Below are 20,994 nucleotides of genomic sequence, written 5' to 3' on the forward strand. Positions count from 1 at the left end.
AAATAAATAAATCTTTTAAAGAAAAACAACAAATGAACCTATATTTATTCTTGGTGGCACTGCCACCCAGAGAGAAACCAATCCAAACAACCTTATAACATATTATTGACTATACTTCACTTGAGGGTAAGAAAAAAAGAAATGCAAGTAACTCAAACGCTGTCAGTAATGATAATGGTAGTAAGTGTTACTGTTATTCTGAGCCTGCTGTATGTGTACTATATGATAAAACAAATGAGTTATTTTGTTAGTGATATGGAGAACTAGAGTTTTGTTGTGGTGCAAAGGAGATACAGATTTAAGACAGCAAAGATAAAGTAAATAAAAACACCATTTATCCTGAATTTTAGTAGGAAGTATCAATATGAACTAATGATTTCACCTTTAATAAAGATAAAAATCTATGCCAAAAAGACATAGAAAAAACAACCAACCCATTAGCACTGAGTACTCTAGTGTTCAGATTACAATCTCTAAATATCATTTCCCACTAAAAGGAACCCAGGCACCTAAAAGACATAGCTGATTCCATACTTGGGGCAGACAGTATATAAGATGAGCCTGGAACATTTTGAAATTTCAAAAATTCCAAGAGAGCTATCAAGCAATAAAGTCAGGAGACCATTTGATGAGGCTCCTACATAGCCAATGATGGGACAAATCAAGAATCAATAAGGACAATTAGTGCAATGAATGAAACATGTCAAATATGTATGAATTCTTGGGTTTATGATACTAAACAACAGTAACAAAAAAACTGTCCTTAAATATTTTTGGAGGATGGTAGTAAACCAATTCATCATTTTGAAAATTGGTAAGTAAAGAAAAGAATCAAGCATTTAAGCTTTCTTCCATGAATGATATCCTTACAATAGCCAAATAATTGATGGAAGTTTAATAGAAATATTCCATTTAATTTATGTGGATGGAATTATAAGATTAAAATTTCCCATTTTGCAAACATAATGAATTGATTGATCTAAATCAGGGGTCAGCAAATTATAGCCAGCAGACTGGTCATCTGTTTTTGTAAATACAAGATTTTATTGGAACACAGCCTTGCTCATTTGTTTATGTGTTGTCTCTGGCTGCTTTTGTATTACAATGACAAAGTTGACTAGTTGCAACAGAGAATGTATGGCCAATAAGCCTGAAAGTTTTGCTGTCTAACCCTTTAAAAAAATGTCAACCCTTGATCTAGACCACAAGCAGTAATGGCTGCTACATTATAAAATGAGAGACAACGAGATGATATATGCTTCCTAATAGAAGTAAACACCATCACCTATGAAATATTCTTATGAAAAAATTGAACCTGCACCTGATCAAGCCTCTAGACCTAGCTGCCAATTTCTAGGAAAGAGAGAACAGAGAAACATGTCAAATGAAACCACAAAGATACAATTGGCAAAAATCTAATTGTGGGAGATATTAAAGACAAATTATTTAGGTTTTTCAACAAATAAATTGTGAGAAAAAAATAAGAGAGAAGGAGAACCCATAGATTAAGAGACTTAAAGGATGTATCAACCAACTGCAATATGTGGGTCTTATTTGAATCCTGATTCAAAGAAACTAAGAGAGAGAGAGAAAGAGACAGACAGACAGACAACAGGGAAAATTTAAACACTGAGTAAATATTTGTTGATATCAATGAATTATCATTAGCTTATTTACATATGATAATGCTATTATGATTATGTTTTTAAAAATATTATCTATGAGACACAGATACTATTTAATGATAGAATGATAATGATGTTTGGGCAATTGGGCAGGAGAGGGCAGGGGATATGTACAGGTACAAATAAAACAAGAATGACTATGTGTTGGTAATTACCAAGGATAAAGAATACATGGACATTCACTGTGCTATTCCTTCTACTTTTGTACATGTTTGGAATTTTACAATACAAGTTAATTTTTTAAATGGGGGATAATATTCAGTAACCACCTTTGGATCTCTTCCAAGTGGTACCTGTCCTCTAAAGCTCAATTAATTTAGTACAGTCTTCTGGGGGGCCATAGCTCATAACCCATCTCTCTCTCTTCTCTGTTGAGACTCACTGCAATAGTGATTGATAGTAACTGATGAGATGGGCTAAATCACTGAGGTATCCCGAGGCGAAAAAAAAGGTAAGTCTGATCTTGAGAAGAAAGATATAGTGGGGTTATTAGTTTAAATAAAAAATGCAAATTAATTCAAATTGAGAAACTTACAAGGACCAAGTGAGAATTTAGGGGAAAGGAAAGAAGGAACCCCTATAATAGTCATCCTTTTACTGGGAAATCTTCTCTCACCTTTTGTTATCATTGTAGGATTTGGCAAAAGTTCTGTGGTTTTTTGAGGCAGGTTAAATGGTAAGATCTTCCATTTTCTCTCTCAGGGTAAATGAGAACTGACAAAGAAGGATGAAAGGTATGGGTTCTAGTTAGAAAAAGGAGAGCTTAAGAGAAGCTTGGATATTATAAGTTAATGTAGAGATGGATCTGTCCAGATTTTACAGTTCATTTCATTTTTGGCCATATGAAAAAGAAGGAATAGGCAGGGGACCTAGGCTTTCCCATAATACGATGTACAATTTTGGAAAGATAACTAATTGGCTAAGGAGAGCTTGGGTCTAGTTACTCACCCAGAGGGGGCTGCAGCATACCCCCATTCTTCTCACAGTTCCCAATAGGCTGGATTTCAGCTGAGTCAACCAGCCGCCAGAAGTCATTCTTGTTGTCACTGCCATCAAGGCGAAGGCGGAGGCGGGCACCTGTCAGTCCAACTACTGTGGCAATACATGTGGATGTGGTGTTCCTGGGGTCCTGTGCTTCCAATTTCATGCTGATCTTGAACTCGTTGCTTGGAGGTGTGTAGGACTGAGAAAAACAAGCCATGGGGATTAGGAAGACTAAGCGTAAATGGCATTTTCAGTAAGGATTTTAAGAGATGGAACCTGACAATTTATGCTTTGGACTGAAATGGGTTATAGCTGGGCCTGAGACAACTGCCTTGAACTCTTCCCTAATTCTTAGGAAGGGTTTCATGTAAAAGAAACACTGGAAGGTGAGATAAAGGGGAAAAAAAATTACTGTCCAGAGAAGCATCAAATATTGGCTCACACCAGTAAGAAAAGCATAGCAGTGTCTCAAATGGTCCTGATTTAAATGCTTTCTCATCCTATCTTCTCCAACATCCTAAATCTCCAGGTATTCCTAACATTATCTTCTCAGAAATCATCCTATTAAACTTACATATCATTAGTGTCTCTTCATGGAGCATTTCAGTGTATTGGTTTGTATATTCACCATACACACTATCGGGGGTTAATATTCTTCTTATCCTGACATTAACTTATAAATCAATTCATATTTAAAAACAATTTTAAGTTAAATTGACACACCATAAACTATACACTTTGTTAAATCTTGACATATGTATACACCCATGATACCACATACATCACATACACCCTTAAAAGCCATCTGCACAATCAAGATAACGAACACGGACACACAATCAAGATAACAAACATGGACACACTCCCAAGTTTTCTCATGTCCTTTTATAATCCCTCTGTCTAGCCCTACCGAGACCCCTGTCCCCAGGTAAACACTGATCACTTTCTATCACTGTAGATTGATTGGCTTGCATTTTCTAGTCTTAAGTGGAATCATAGAGAATATACTCTCTTTGTGTCTAGCTTCTTTCACTCAGCATAATTATTCTGATAGTCATCCATACTGTTCAATATATCAATAATTCATTTCTTTTTTTAAAAGATTTTTTTAAGAGCAGTTTTAGGTTAAGAAAACTGACAGGAAGGTGAAGAGATTTCTCATATACAAACTGCCCCAACACATGCATAGTTTCCCCTATTATCAACAACCCCCACCACAGCAGTACATTTGTTACAACTGATGAACCTATAGTGACATATGATAATTACCCAAAGTCTACACTTCACGTTAGGGTTCTCTCTTGGTGTCGTACATTCTGTGGGTTTGGTCAAATGTATAATGACAGGTATTCGTGATTACAGGATCATACAAATAGTTTAACTGCCTTAAAAATCCCCTGTGCTCTGCCTATTCATCCCTCACCCACTCAACCACTGGGAACCACTGATCTTTTTTGGGGTCTCCATAGTTTTGCTTTTTCCAGAATGTCATATAGGTGGAATCATACAGTATATGCAGCCTTTTCAGACTGGCTTCTCTCCCTTAGTAATATGCAGTTAAGTTTCCTCCATGTCTGTTCATGGCTTGATAGCTCATTTCTTTTTAGGGCTGAATTATATCCCATTTATTGGCTATACCAGTTTTTTCAGTCACCTACTGAAGACAGGTTGGTTGCTTCCAAGTTTTGGCAGTTACGAATAAAAGTGCAATAAACATCTATGCACAAGTTTTTGTGCAGATGTTAAGTTTTAAAATCCTTTGGGTAAATACCAAGGAATACGATTGCTAGATTGTATAGAAAGAGTATGTTCAGTTTTGTAAGAAATCACCAAACCACCTTACAAAATGGCTGTACAATTTTGCACTCCCAAAAGCAATGAATGAGAGTTCCTTTTGTTCCACATCCTTGTCAGCTTTTGGTGGTGTTACTGTTCTGGATTTTGGCCATTCTAATAGGTGTGTTGTGGTATCTCACTACTGTTAATTTGCATTTCTCTGATGATATATGATGTGGAACATCTTTTCACATGCTTTTTTGTCATCTGCATGTCTTTGGTGAGGTGTCTATTAAGATGTTTGGCCCGGTTTTTAATCAAGTTGTTTTCTTTCTTATTTTTGAGACTTTAAGTGTTCTTTGTATATTTTGGATAACATTCCTTTATCAGATATGCCTTTTGCAAATATTTTCTCCCAGTCTGTGGCTTGTCTTCTTCTTCTCACAGTGTCATTCACAGAGCAGAAGGTTTTAATTTTGATGAAGTCCAGCTTATCGATGATTTCTTTCATGGATCATGCCTGTGGTTGTATCTAAACAGTCATCACCACACCCAAAGTCATCTTGTTTTTCTCGTTATCTTCTAGGAGTTTATAGTTTTGAGCTAATACATTTAGTCTCTGGTCTGCTTTGAGTTAATTTTTGTGAAGGGTGTAAGATTTCTGTCTAGATTCCTTTTTTTTTTTTTTTTTTTTGCATCTGGCTGTCCAGTTGTTGAAGCACTATTCATTGAAAAAACTATCTCGGCTCCATTGTATTGCTTTTGCTCCTTTGTCAAAGATCAGTTGCTTTTACTTATGTGGGACTATTTCTTGGCTCTCTATTCTGTTCCATTGATCCATCTGGCTCTTCTTTTGCAAATACCACACTGTCTTGACTCCTGTTTCTTTAGAGTGAGCCTTTAAGTTGGGTCATGTCAGTCTTCCAACTTTGTTCTCCTTCAATATTATGTTGGCTACTCTAGATCTTTTGTCTCACCATATAAACTTTAGAATCAAATTTCTACAAAAGAACTTGCTGTAATTTTGATTAGGTTTGCATTTAATCTATAGATCACATTGAGAAGAACTGACATCTTGACAATATTGAGTCCTCCTATCCTTTTTTTTTTTTAAAGATTTTATTATTTGAGAGAGAGAGCATGTGCAAGTGGAGGATGGGCAGAAGGAGAGAGAGAGAGAATCCCAAGCAGACTCCACACTGAGCCACTGAGCCTAATGTGGGGCTCAATCACACAACCCTGAGATCATGATCTGAGCCGAAATCAAGAGTCAGATGCTTAAACGACTGAGCCACCCAGGTACCCCGAGTCTTCCTATTCTTGAACATCACTCTCCATTTTATTTAGTTCTTTGATTTCATTCGCCAGAGTTTTGTAGTTTTCTTCATATAAATCTTACATATATTCTATTAGATACGTATCTAAGTATTTCATTTTTGGAGGTGCTAAATGGAATTGTGTTTTTAATTGCAAATTCCACTTGTTCATTACAGTATAAAGGAAAGTGATTGACTTTTATATATTAACCTGTATCTTGCAAACTTGTATAACTGCTTACTAGTTCTAGGAGGGTTTGTTTTTTTTGGGGGGGTTCAATTCAGGTTTTCTACAGAGACAATTATGTCATCTGCAAACAAAGTTTTATTTTTTTTCCTTCCTAGTCTGTATATCTTTTATTTTTGTCTTATTACAGTATCTAAAACTTCCACTATGATATTGAAAAGGAGTGGTGAGAGGAGATGTCCTTGCCTTGTTCCTGATCTTAGTGGGAAAGTTTCTAGTTTCTCACCATTAAGTATGATGTTGGCTATAGAATTTTTGTAGATATTATCACTCTGCATAACTATTCTGATATTAATCTATATTGCTGAATGCATTAATAATTCATTTCTTTTTATTGGTGAGTTCATGTTGATAAACATTTGGTGTGTTTCCAGTTTTTGATTATTACAAATAAATCTATGAACACCCATGTATGAATCTTGGTATGGAAAAAATTATATATATTGCTGCTATTGTAAATGAGAGTTTCTCTTCCATTATGTCTCCTATTGAGTTATTTTTAACTATAGTACTGAGGTATAAAATTTTTTTTCAAGTTAAAGATGTATTATTTAATTCCTAGTTTAGTGATTTTTTTTTTTTGGCTCAGTAGTTTGCTGAAGTTTTTCACCAAACTATATTTTAAAGTGGTTGAATCATTTGTACAATGTTGAATAGTAGTGGCAAGAGCAAACATCCTTGTCTTGTTCCTTACGTTGAGGGAAAAGCATTTAAATTTTCACCATTAAGTATGATAGATTTAAGTTTTACAAAGATGCCCTTTAGGGTTTAGATTTAGGAAATGCCCTTCTGTATCTTGTTTATTTTGAGAGTTTTTATTAGTAATGGACACTGGATTTTGTCAATGCTTTTTTGCATCTACTGAGTTGATCACACTTTTTCTTCATTAGTATGTTCATATGGTGAAACACTAATTGACTTTTGAATGTTTAATCAACCTAGCGTTCTTGGAATTAAGCTCCACCTGGTCATGATGAATTATTATTACATATTGTTAAAATCAGTTTCCTAGAATTTTCTTTAGAATTTTTACATGTATTTTCATGTGAGATGTTGCTTTGTAGTTCCTTTCTTTCAGTATCTTTACCTGATTTTGGTATCAGTAATACTTGCCTCACAGAATGAGCTGGAATGTATTCCCTTTTCTTAAACTTTCTGGAAGAGTCTGTGTAGAATTTGCATTACTTTTTCCTTAAATGTTTGCAACAATTCACCAGTGAAGTCATCTAGGCCTGAAATTTTCTTTGTGGGAAATTTCTTAACTACGAATTCAACTTTTGTAACAGAAATAGTGTTATTCAGTTAACTTTGGTAATTTGTGTTATTCATGAAAATTATCCATTTCAACTAACTTGTTAAATTTAAAGGCATAAATTTGTTCATAATATTCCTTCATTATCGTTTAATATTTGTACAATCAATAGTGAGGTTACCCCTTCCAATTCTGACATTAGTAATCTCTGTTTTCTCTCTTTTATTATTGATTAATCTGGCTAGAGGTTTATCATTTCTATTGATATTTGCAAAGAATCAGCTTTTGGCTTCAATGATTTTCTCTATTATTTTTCTGTTTCTTCTATTATTGGTTTATGCGCTGACCTTTATTATTTCCTTTCCTCTGTGTACTTTGGGGTTAACTTGCTCTTTTTCTCCCCCTCATTATCTAAAATGGAAGTTGAGGTGACTAAATGAAACTCTTCTTCTTTTTAGTATCAGTGTTTAGTGCTCTAAGTTCCTTGTAAAGACGGCTTTAGCAGCAATCCACAATTCTGAAATTTTCATTTCCATTTAGTTGAAAATATTTTCTAATGTCCCTTTTTATTTCTCCATACCCAATGGGTATTTAGAAATATGTTACTTTGTTTCCAAATATTTGGAGGTATTATTTTCCACATAACTTTTTGCTATTTTTAATTCAATGTAACCTGAGAACAAACTTTATATTACTTATGTCCTTTTAAGTTTATCAAAACTTACTTTATGGTCCAGAATATGGTTGAAGGTGGTAAATATTCTGTGTGCACTTGAAAAGAATGTACATTCTGCTGTTGCTGGGGGTGTTCTATACCTGTCAGTTAGGTCCAGCTGTTTGACAGTGTTGCTAATGGCTACTATTCATTTGCTGATTTCCTACTATGTGTTCTTTAATCATAGAGGGGAGTATTAGAACTCCATCTATAAATAAATTTATATTTATTCATTTCTCCTTACTTTTCTATCATTTTTTGCTTCATGTAAAAATGTCTGACCCTTTTTCATGATGAAATTACCTTTTTTATCTCTGGTAGTATTCTCTACTCTGAAATATACTTTGATATTAACATAGTCATTTTAGTTTTATTGTGGCTAATGTCAGCAAGGTATATCATTTTCTATCCTTTTACTTTTAACTTGTGTTTTTATATTTAAAGTATAATTTATTACAAGCAGTATAAAATTGGATCTTGTTTTTTTATTCAATGTGACAATCTCAACCTTTTAACTAGGGCATTTAGACCATTTATAATTAATTTGATTACTGATATGGTTGGATTTAAGTCTACCATCTGCTATTTATTTTCTATTATTTTAGTGGTTGCTCTGCTGTTTATAGTAAACATGTTTAACTTATCAGTCTATCTTCAAGTAATATTATCCTACTTCATTATAAGAATATACTATTCTTATAAGAATATATTATTCTTATACATTACACCTCATGTATAAGAATCTTACAAGAATATATTTAAGATTTCTCCTCTCCTGGGCATTTATGTTATACATTTTACTTATACATCTCTTATCACCTCTACAATACGATTATTATTGTTTACATTATCTTTTGAAGAGATTTAAATAATAAGGAAAAACATCTTATGTATTTGCCCTTATAATTACAATTACCAGGGACTTTCATTCCTTTTTATATATCCATAATTCCACCTGGTATTGTTTTTGGAAGATCTTTTTAGTGGGTATAGAATTCTAGGTTGACAGTTTTTGCTTTTGTTACTTTCAACATGTTGCTCAACTTTCTTGTTTGCATTGTTTCTGACAAGTAAATATAAGGTAACTAAATATATGAAAATATAATGTTAACTAAGCTAATTAACCTTTATGTAAAGTGTCTTTTTTCTCTGGCTGCTTTTAAGATGTTCTCTATTGATAACTTTGAGCCTTTATGATATGCGTTAATGTAGTTTTCTTCTTGTCTCTTATCTGGGGCGGGGCGGATTCACAGAGCTTCTTCAATCTGTGGATTTACAGTTTTCCTCAATTTTGGAAATTTTTTAGCCATTATATCTTCAAATATTTTTTCCGTCCCTCATCTCTTCTCCTTTGGGCACTCTGATTACATGGTCTGTGAAGTTATCCCATGGAAACTGAAGTTATCCTTTGACTTACTGATGTTCTTTTTCATCTTTTTAAAGATTCTTTTCTCTCTTCTGTTTCATTTTGGATAGTTTCTACTGCTATGTCTTCAGGTTTACTGATCTCTTCTGCCATTAATCCCATCCAGTGTATTTTTCATTTTGCACATAGTAGTTCAGTATGAGTCTTTTCATTATCTTTCATGTCTCTGCTTAACTTTCAAACACATGGAATACAATTAAAATACATGTTTTAATGTTTTTGTCTGTTATTCTAAGATCTATATAAGTTCTGAGTCTGTTTCAATTGGTTGATTATTCCGCTCATGACTGATGATGTTTTCCTGCCTCTTTACATGCTTGGTAATCTTTGATAGACATTTGTCTTTTACCTGTTGGTTGCTGGTTATTTTTGCATTCCTTCTTGTGCTGTGTTCTTAGATGCCCTTAAGTTACCTGAAAACAGTTTGATCATTTTGAGTCTTGCTTTTATGATTTGTTAGGCAGGTCCAGAGCCTCATTCTAAGGCTAATTATTTCCCACTGCTGAGTAGGATCTTCCCAAGTTTTCCACTGTATGCCACATGAATGATGAGATTTTCCAGTCTAGCTGGTGGAATCAGGCATTATTCTCAGCCCTGTGGGAGTGTGAGGCTCTGATCCTTCCAATCCTGTCAGATGGCTTTTCTCTGGGCTTTGGGTAGTTTCCTCAACTGCATACATGAAACATCACTTTGCTGAAGACTTGAAGAGGGCTTTCTGCAGATCTCTGTAGTTTCTTTCTTTCTCTCTTTCCTTCCTCCCTCCCTCCCTCCCTTCCTTTCTTCTCTTTTCTCTTAGGCACTCTGTCCTCTAAATTCTAGCCACCTTGGTTTCCCCTCTCAGCTCCATCTCTTCAAATTAGGGAGCCGCTGGCTCACCCTGGGCTCCTCTTCTATGGGCCATGGTCTCAAAACTCTCTTAAGGCAGTAAGCTGGAAATCATAAGGGGCTCAACTTATTGTTTTTCATCTCTCAGAGATCACTGTGCTTGGCTGCCTGATCTTCAGTAACTTGAAAACTACTGTTTAATATACTGTCTTTTATTATTATTATTTTGGGTGGGAGTATGAATTCAGTCCCTCTTATTTCAAATAAGAAGTCCTGGAGTGTATTTTTATTTAGAACACAGACACATTTTAAAGTGAAATGTTGACAAATTGAGGAAATAAACACTTGAATAATAAAGGAAGGTATAAATAACTTCCTGATGTTTTAGCTCTATTTAACGGCAGTACACTTCTTTGTTTACCAGCCTTATCATGTGCTGATATAGTCAACATTATCTGTGCATCGTGTGGGACACTTAATCCTATATGGGAAGCTCGGGGCAACCTCTAATAAAGTCCTAACGTACTCTCCAGTGGAACTTGGTGCCAGTATTCTTATGGAAAGGCAGGACTGTGGCCGGGGTGTTGCATAAAGAGAAATGAATACCGCTCCCCTTTCAAGCACTATGTACGGACTACAACTCTGTTTCCTATCTGTCTGAATTAAAGCTATCATAAACATTGGGTATTGTTCCCAGTAACAAAATATAGCCTTAAAGAGGTTAAGAAAGGAAAAGGTGTTACTTGGGATGAAGTTGGAGAGACTGACTGCTGCCAAAATTCATGAATTTTGAGCCTTGAGCTGTATTCTTCCCACAGAAGTTTATTCTGGGGCCTTCAGGTGAGAAGTCCAAGGGCTTGTTTTGCTTGTCTCAGGACCAGAACAAACCTACTTGCCTCCCACCTACTAAAGATGTTGAGAATCAATTACCTGCTTGAAGCAATGGACAGGCGCTGGGACTGAACATGTTTCTTTTAGGTATTTGTCCCAGGTAAAATGACCTGTAAAGGAAATAGAAATCTCTATCACAGTCAACTTCCTAAAAAGTGCTTTTAGAATGTAATCTACACTAAACATTAGCCCTTTTTTGGACTCATTCTGAGTGTAAGAAAAAAGTTATTTTTCCCTATTGGGCTCAAAAGAGTATTTATTAGGGGTAGAAATCTAGGTGACCTGAGTGGATCAATGTTTTAAAATCATGGTCTGAAGATGACCTTTACATGGTTTTCATGTTAGTCCCCAAAGTGATCCAAAATGCCAGAGCAAGATATACCAATATCTCACAGAAGTGTCCAGGAAGCTTTGGACAGCAGAACAGAAGACGTAGAGAGTGGGTGAGGAGAATCCTTCTGAACACCCTGACTCCTGAAGAGATCCCTTAATACCATCAAATGATAACTTTTAACACCCAATATGGTTGGATCCCGCCATCTCAGCTCAGAAAGAATGAAGGAGAGACACAGGGTAATATGGTTTGATGGCAGGAAAAACTGGAATGAGTGAGATTATACTTGAATCCTTGCTCTCTCTCACCCACCCCTAACCCACTCCTATTCCTGTCACAGCTGCGTTGCTCTGAGGTGCAAAATGACAAAGATCTGGTAATTTACAGAAAAGTAGGTTCTCGGTAGCATTTCTGATGGGAGTAACTAAGAATAAGTTAGGGAGTCTACAGGATCTTTTAGCCTTAAGTGGCCTTTGGAGCCTCTCAAAGTTTGAGGAACACTGTGCTAGAGAAGCAGTCTTTAAGATGATGCTGCCGGGGTCAGGGAAAACATTTTAAGGAACAAGCTGTTAAATATACATAACTTACTAAATCACAAAAGATGACTAAGTTCTTTATTAAAGATTAAATCAATTACCAATCTCTCCCTAATACCCACCTAGAGGTGACCCCATGATGGTGCAGGGAAGATCCCAGAGACTCTCACAAGCTAAAACACTGTAGCAAACCAGCATTTCTTGAAGTTTCCTCTGCAGTGGAGCAGCACAGGGCCACTTTGGACCATGTAAAAAGCACTAGATGCTGGGAATAAAAATGATTCACTGAATGATGAAATCTAAATCACTTCAAAGATGATGCCAAGACTTTATACTCTACTGACTTTATAGCTTCTGTTTTAAAACTGCTCCCTTTCCCACCACCCTTAAGCAAGCCAAATAGATTTGGCCAGAAATCACAGTCAGTTCTGAACCACTTCATGAACTGACCAATGATTAACTATCTTGAATACAGAGTCCATAGGGTAAATGAGATGGATATTTCCTGGAATCAAGACTTAAGGAGCTTATCAGAATGTAATAAAGAGTTTGCTCTTAGCTGAGACATCCCTAAAACAAGGAATGAATACATTTCATCACTATTTGCTGTTAGAAAAAGAAAACATTACAAATTACTATTCCATTCTTACAAATAAAGGATTAAGTCAAATATTAAGTCTGGGATTTGAGTGAACTGCAACTCTTGAAAGTCCAGCATCTATGAAGCACTGTCCACTAAAACTTCTGTAATTATAGAAATGTTTTGTGTCTCTATTGTCCAGTAAGACAGCCACTGACCACATGTAACTACTGAACACTTGAAATGTGTGAGTGAGGGATTTAAATTTAAGTTTAAATTAATTTGATTTAATTTAAATTCCTACATCTGGCTAACAGCTACTGTATCAGACAGCACAGGTCTAGAGGGTTTGGTCAGTCCTGGGTAATTAGTTGCTTGTAGTAGCTTGAGCTTTGACCACAAGCACCCAAGAGACTTTGGTTTTAAAAATTATGGCAGCATCAGGGGTTCCAAAATAATTAGGAATTAATTACAGTTCTCTATGACACATCAATTATGGTAATCAATCCCTGTTATAAAGGCAAGAAATCTCATATCTTTCTCCATTTAGAGAACACCCTATTACCAACTGAATGAAAAGGAATCTTTGTTAAAAGCAGTTCACCCACTGTGATTGAACCATACCTAGATTAGTATTTTTCTTAAATTTTACTGCTTAGACTTCCTACGGCTTAGTCTCTTAAATTCAGGTAAATTGCAGATAAATTAATTTTTATTGACTCACTAAGAATGTCTGAGCACCTGCTGTAATGCCCATAATGGAACCAACATCATGTCTACTACATCTCCAACTACACACACACAAATAGGACAGGCAGCAAGGTATAGATCAGGGAGGGGTTGGCAAACTTTCTTTAAAGGACCAGACAGTAAAAATTTTACCCTTTGTGGGCCACACAGTCTCTGTCACAAATACTCAACTGTGCACTGTAGCCTGAAAACGGCCACAGACAATATGTATATGAATGAATGTGGCTATGTTCCACTAAAACTCCATTTTTATAAATAAACAATAGGCAGTGGGCTGGATTGGCCAACCCCTGGCATTTATCATTGATTCCCAAATGTTACTTATCATCAGAATCTCCTGAATAATTTTTCTCATTTCTTTAGAGTTTTGGGCCCCAGCTTCAGAGGTTCTCATTCAGTAGGTTTGAATGTGGTCTGAAAAATCTGTATTTCCAAAGGTTCCCTAAGTACTTCTGATTCACATCTGTGTCTAGAAATTACCAGTGTAGTTAAAAAAATGTAATGTTGAGAGTCAGAAGATGCTGGATAAAGTCTTCTTTTCTTTTTTTTTTTTTTAAGATTTTATTTATTTACAAGTGAGAGAGAGAGAGAACATAAGCAGGGAGGAGGGGCAGAGGGAGAGGGAAAAGCAGACCCCCACCCCCCCCACCCCCGCTGAGCAGGGAGCCCAAAGCAGAGCTCTGGGGTCATGACCTGAGCTGAAGGCAGACGCTTAGCCAACTGAGCCACCAGGTGCCCCTGAAGTCTTGTTCCTATAACTATCTTGGATAAGTTATTTAATCCTTCCACGCATCAGTTTACTCATCAGAAGGATGGAGATAATATCTATCATACAAAATTGTACACACACTCACTCATTCATTCAATAAATATTTATTAAACTCCTTCCAAGTACAAAAGCACTGGGTTAAATGTAAGAGGAACAAGATAGACATGGCTCCTAAATTCATGAAGCTTGCAGTTTAGAAGTGAGCAGCAATGTTAAATAAATCATAACACAAATAATCTGGTACAATTATGACCAATTTAAGTTAATGAGGTAGTACGGGTTGCCTTGAGAAGGCAGAATGGGAAAATCTAATCTGTTACTGGGGTCAAGGATTACCGTGAAGATTAATATTATTAACTCATATAAGTATAATGTTTTATAATTTACAGAGTGATTTCAATTATTCATTCAACTGATGTTTGAATATTCCTCTATGTGCCAGCCAGTATTCTCATTGCTGGGATAAGACAGGAGGTCCCTGCCCTCATGGAGTTTACATTCTGGTGCATGATGAGGCACAATTAACATATAACCAAATAAATAAAGTAGTAATTGATAAATATTTGAAGGAAATAAAATAATGTGATAGACAGAGGCTGGGAACTATCTTAGATGGTGAAGTTACAGACAGATGCTCTACAGAGGAAACACTGGAGCTGAGATTTTACAGATAAGAAAAAACCAGTCATCTCATTTATATTACTGAATAATGCTTATGAAAGTATTTTATAAACTCTAATGCACACCACTTGATAGTTATTATTAGGAAGTAAGATCTCTGCCCTGAAGAGACTTGTACACTACATACAAAATACCTTTAAAAAATTAAAATTCCCCAAAGTGTAAAGCACAAGGATCCACCAAGTCAAATGCATGAATCGCTTTCTCTAATACTCGTTCATTCAACAAATACTTATTGCACACCTACCATGTACCAACCCTAGTTTGAGGCACTGGTGATATAAAGCAAAGAATAAAATAGCCAAAGTCTCTGTTCACATGGAGCTTACTTTCTAAGGGGGAATAAAAACAATAAACAAATAAATATATGTCAGTTGGTTTAGAGGGCAACAGAAACACTTTTTATTTGGCCTTTTTCAAATAAAGAAGAAAGTGGTAAGAGGGACAGAGTGCCCATGGTACGTGTGTGCTGTTTTAGGCAGATGGTCAAGAAAAGCATCTTGATGGGGTGATACAAAAGTTGAGACCTGAAGCTCCCTCCAGCCTTTGCTTGAGTACTTCCAATGCTGAAAAACTCCTTATTCAGTTGTTATTCAATAGTACAAATGGACAGACTTTACCCTTCATAGTCGGCCAAAGTCTGTCTTCTTCTAACCTCTTCCCATCGGTCCTGGGCATAATATGTACAATCTCACTTTCTAAATATGTCCCAAATCCCTCAAATGCTGCTAAATGTGACCTAGTTACATTAAGCACCTTCACTCGTGTGGGCTACTATTTGGCCACATTTCTCTACAAGAACGCTACCCCATTCCACCTTAAGTGTGGAACCCAAATTCCTAAGAGAAATAAAGATAGTCATGGTTTTTAGATCAGAAATTCTACTCCAAGATTACTGTCTGAAAACTGTTCCATCGTTTATATGTGCCATAACTTACATTAGTTAACAAAAGTATTTGTTAAATGCTCTCGACGGTTGTTTAAGTTGTTTTCTATTTTTTGATAAGTATTTTTGTACACACATCTTTTAACGCTTTTAAGATTATCACTTTAGAGTAAATTCTTAAGGGGGGATTAACATATTTTATATTTTGATACAATATAATTCCTACCAGTAGTGCATAAGAATATGTTTCTTATATTTTCTTGCTAAAACTGCTTTAACAATCTCTATACTTGTGTTAAATCTTACCAGAGAAAAAAACAAAATACTCTTACACTTTTTTATGCAATTCTTTGATTACTAATAAAGTTGAAGATCTTTTTAGGCTTACCAGTCTGTTTGTATTTTATTTTTATCATTTTTCAATGAGGTATTCTTTTGTTTTCTCAGATTCTAAGAGTTCCATGTAGATTAAAGATATTAGTCCTCTGCCTGTCATGTATGTTGCAGACATTTGTCTCAGTTTGCTAGGATTTGCCCTTCAGTTTCTCAGTCTTGTTCTTTATGACTTCTGCCTTTCACATCATGCTTTCTTCACTTCAATATTCTAAGAAATATTAACCCATGTTTTCTTCTAGGATTTCTCAGGTTTCATTTTTTTTACATTTAAATGTTTGATCTATTTTGAATTTATCTTGTGAGACAGATAAGGCAAAGATGTTGCTTTCCTTTTCACCTTTATTCAATAACTGTGCTCACCACCATTTATTGAATAAATTACCTTCTCCCCATTGACTTGAAATGTCACCTTGATCACATATTAATTTATTATATATATTTAGACCTATCTCTGGACTCTGTGTTCTGTTTCTCTCATCAGTCTATTCCAGCACGAGCAGCACTTTGTTTCATGTAATTTCAAAACCAACCTAAACAGAGCAAGTACTCTTCATAAGGCATACCCTCAACCATGTTTTCTTGGCACTTTCAAATAAGTTATGGCATATCTAGGGCTAATAAAACCCAGTTATTTTAAAATGTCCAAAGCTTAAGTTTATGAGATACACTGTGTGGTTCATTCTCAAAACAGTGTCCATAGGCCTTTTAGATCAGTAATTTGATAATTTTTAATGAATCAAGTAAAGATAAAACACCAAGCCAAAAAAAAAAAAAAAAGATCTGACTCTCCCTGTTTCTCAGAACAAATCCCACCATTTCCCAGCTCCTGTGACATCCTGTTCACACCTTTATTTTCATATTCTTCACATCATATCATCATCATTATTTATTTAAGCTCATCACAGATAGCAGCTATCTTTATTATTTTTTTAATCTTCACTGTTTAACACAGTGCCTGAAACTTAACACAGGCTCCATAAATTTATGGAGTAAATTTAAAAGTATAGTAAATGAAAAGTGAGTGAAAAGAAGAAGCAAGCATGCAACAGTGCTTCTCTTTGTTGGAGTAGTGAAATCACACCTGGGATATTAAATTTAATTCTGGGAGCTATACTTTGAGAGGGACAAAACAAACCAAAGTCTAAATGGTGACCTAAGTGGTGAAGGGACAAAAAACCACATCACCTGAGGAGCAGCTGAAAGAACAACGAACATTCAGCATGAAGAAAAAAGCAAAGTCTTGGAGCCATTTTTCCATCCATCCATCCAACAAATATATTCATGGTGTGTATCAAAGCACTGTGCCAGGTGCTAGAGATACAACTGTGATCAAAATATTGTTCTTGCCCTCAAAGAGCTTCAGTTAGGGCCAGAAACTAAACAGCCAACTATAATAAAGTATGATAAGTGCTATGCTTGGCTACAGAGGGTGCTATAGGAGGACTTGTGGAAGGATTCCCAGAGGAAGTAACCTCTACACTTCTAAGTTAAAGTGTAAAACGATAAGCAGGAAGTCAGCCATTATTCATTTATTTATTTATTTGAGAGAGAGAGGGAGAAAGAGAACGAGCAGGGGGAGGGGCAGAGGGAGAAAGAGAAGCCAACTCCCCGCTGAGCAAGGAGCCTGCTGTGGGACTCAATCCCAGGACCCTGTCATCATGACCTGAGCCGAAGGCAGACGCTTAACCACTGAGCAACCCAGGTGCCCTGAGAGAAAATTCTTTTAACAATCTTTTTTTTTTTTTTTTCTCAGACTGAAAGAAAAGCATGTATAAAGGCCCAGAAGTGAGAAAAGGAACTTTTCTAAAAACTGAGTATTTTGGTATGGCTAATGGGTAGAGTTTTAAAAAAATAGCAGTTTAGAAAAGAGGTTTTAGATAACAGTGGGGTCCAGGTATCAGAGAACCTCCTACACCACATTAATGAGGAGGGAGCCCTGAAGGCTCTGGGGGAGGAGGCATTCTGTCTGCAATGTGAAGGATGGATTAGAGGGGGACAGGCTGGAGGCAAGAAGACTAGTTAGGAAGCTACTCTAATAATCTAGGTCCGGGATGATGGTGCTGCAGCTAGGAAGGTAAGAGCAGCAGTGAGAAGGCAGTCCCTAGCACTACTTTCTAATAACTAGAGGCCGGTGAGTGAAAAACTGGCTCAACTATCCTATATGGCCCTAAAAGTTGTAAGGGTGACAGACAGAATTTACAAAGAAACAGATTTTGGCCCAATAAATATCTGTCTCAATATGAAGCGAGTTCCTGGGGAGGCTGTAAGTCCCCAACAACTTTGAGGAGTTCAGGGTGCCTGGGTGGCTCAGTTGTTAAGCATCTGCCCCTGGTCATGATCCCGGGGTCCTGGGGTCGAGCCCCACATTGGGTTCCCTGCTCTGCGGGAAGACTGCTTCTCCCTCTCCCACTCCCCCTGCTTGTGTTCCCTCTCTCGCTATGTCTCTGTCAAATAAAAAAAGAAAATCTTAAAAAAAAACAACAAAACTTTGAGGAGTTCAAGACAAGGCATTTTATGAGATACTCAAAATGTCGACTTTTGAAATGCTGAGCCAAGTTGGATTATTTTAAGGCCTCTTCCAAACTCTGAGATTCTAGAAATCTACTGAATTTCATTTCAATTTGATACTTGGGGTTGCTCTCTATGCTTGATGGGCAAAATAAAATATGCAGGATTAACTCCTCGGAGGCTGTGCCTGGCTTTGCTTGTGCTATGTTAGCACAGCCTTTACTCCTTGCACAAGGAAAAATATACTTTCAAATTTTAACATCACTTTATGTACTTTCTGCTAAATTGAGAATACTTTTTACAATCCCTCTCAACAAAGTAGATTGCAGCGTCCCTCGTCACTGAACCGTATATACTACCAACAAAACCCAAACCAGCAGCAGCTGTCACTGAGCACCTTCCATTTGCCTAAACCATGCTACACAGTGTTCACTATCTCCCAAGCTCATTATAACCTGAAAAGTAGGTTTTAGTCCGAGTTTAAAGATGAAGAAATAGGCTCAGAAAGGTTAAGTAATTTTCCCGAAGTCACAAAACTGCTAACTGGGGAAAAGGAATTTGAACCAAGGCCTATCTGATTCCTGCGTCCATGCTTTTCCTGTCATAGAGCAGTGCCTTAGAAAGCTTGAGGCAAGTTTTAAGTCATTAAAAAGTGACTCTCATTTATTGTTTATCAAGTTCTAGGCCCTTTACCTGCATTATTTCATTTCATTCATTTCTTCATCTCACATTCATAGAATGCTTCACTTCAATGAATCTTCCAAGATTTGACTTAGAGTAATGGCTGAGGATAGTCCCTCAACAGAATGAAAATAACAATCCTCCAAAGCTGAAAAGTATGAGTGGTTTTAAGATGCTTTCACATCCAGGTGGAGCAAGATGGCGGAGGAGTAGGAGACCTGGATTTCGTCTGGTCTCAGGAATTCAGCTGAATAGGGATCAAACCATTCTGAACACCTACGAACTCAACAGGAGATCGAAGAGGAGAGTAGCAACAACTCTCTGAACAGAGAAGCGACCACTTACTGGAAGGTAGGATGTGCACAGAAGTGAATCCGAGGCGATATTCGGGAGGATAGACGGTGGGGGAGGGGGCCTCCGTCGGCCGCTTTTGGCAAGTGATAGAGCCACGGAGCACAAAATTGGAATTTTTAGAAGTCGGCTCCGCAGAGGGACGTCGCTCCAGTGGCTAAGCGGGAGGTGGAACCCTCGCGGGACAGTGTGGTCTCAGGACCCTCGGGGTCACAGAAAGACCGGGGGTGTCTGAGTGCAGCAGAGCTCCCAGGTATCGGAGCAGGGAAGCCGGCTGCAGAGACGGAGCCGAGGCGCGGGCTCTCAGCTCGGGGTTGCCATAGACTGTGATCCGTGGCCCAGTCGGGCCACTGCTCCTTCAGCAGGGACCCAACAAGCGGCAGAGCTGGGGAGACTCCCCTTCCTCCCCGGGGAGGAGCGGCGCGGGAGCGCACCGCAGGAATCTGCTGGGTTTGGAGACTCCACACGGGGTCGGGTGCCAGACATAGAAACGATCAGTCACAGGCCGGGTGAGCACGGAGTGCCGCCGGAGACCGGGGACACAGCAGTGACTGGCTGCTTTTCTCTGGGGGCGCACTGAAGAGCGGAGCCCCAGGTTCTTGCCTCCTCTGGGGCGGAGATTGGGAGGCCGCCATTTTCACTGTCGTCCTCCAAAGCCCTACGGAAAGCTTGCAGGGAACAAAAGCTCCTGAGAGCAAACACGAGTAGCTTGCTTAGCTGGGACTGACAAGGGCGGGGCAATTCCGCCGCCGGCAAAGACATTTGGGAACCACGGCAACAGGCCCCTCCCCCAGAAGATCAGCACGAAGAGCCAGCAAGCCAAGACCAAGTTTACCGATCAAGGAGAACGGGAGAACTCCAGTGCTAGGGGAATACCGCACATAGAATTCATGGCTTTTTTTTACCATGATTCATTAGTTTTTCAAAGTTAATTTTTTTAACTGTTTTTTTAATTTCTCTTTTTCCCTTTTTCAACCAACATCTTATCAATCCCTTTTTTTAAAAAAACATTTTTTATTTTTCATTTTTAGAGTCATATTTTAGCCCTTCATAGTAGTTACCCTTATTTTTGGCATATATATATAAGTTGTTCTCTCTTTAAAATTCTGAGATACAGTTTCTTCTAACAGATCAAAATATACCCTAAATCACTACTGTATGGTTTTGTTCTAGTCTCCTGCCTGATCACATTCTCTCCTTTTTTTTTTAAATCTTCTTTCTTTTTTCAAACAACTTCTTATTGTATCAATTCCTTTTATAATTTTCATCTTTACAGTCATATTCCATCCCTTCATTGTATCAACCCTTATTTTGTACATATATATGTCTTTCTTCCTTTAAAATTTTAGAAGGCACTTTTTTCTAACAGACCAAAATATGCTCAAAATTTAGTGTGTGGCACTGA

At 37.1% G+C, this 20,994-nt stretch overlaps 1 protein-coding gene across 1 annotated transcript in view; it reads right to left on the reverse strand.

Moving 5' to 3' along the window:
• Positions 1-20,994, reverse strand: part of SCMH1 (Scm polycomb group protein homolog 1) — a 183,645-nt gene that overhangs the window by 98,724 nt on the left and 63,927 nt on the right. Inside the window, 2 exon segments of the mRNA XM_035727089.1 lie at positions 2,634-2,868; positions 11,157-11,227. Coding sequence (XP_035582982.1) covers positions 2,634-2,868; positions 11,157-11,227 — 306 coding nt within the window.

The sequence above is a fragment of the Zalophus californianus genome, chromosome 4 (assembly GCF_009762305.2).
Source record: "Zalophus californianus isolate mZalCal1 chromosome 4, mZalCal1.pri.v2, whole genome shotgun sequence".
NCBI lineage: Eukaryota > Metazoa > Chordata > Mammalia > Carnivora > Otariidae > Zalophus > Zalophus californianus.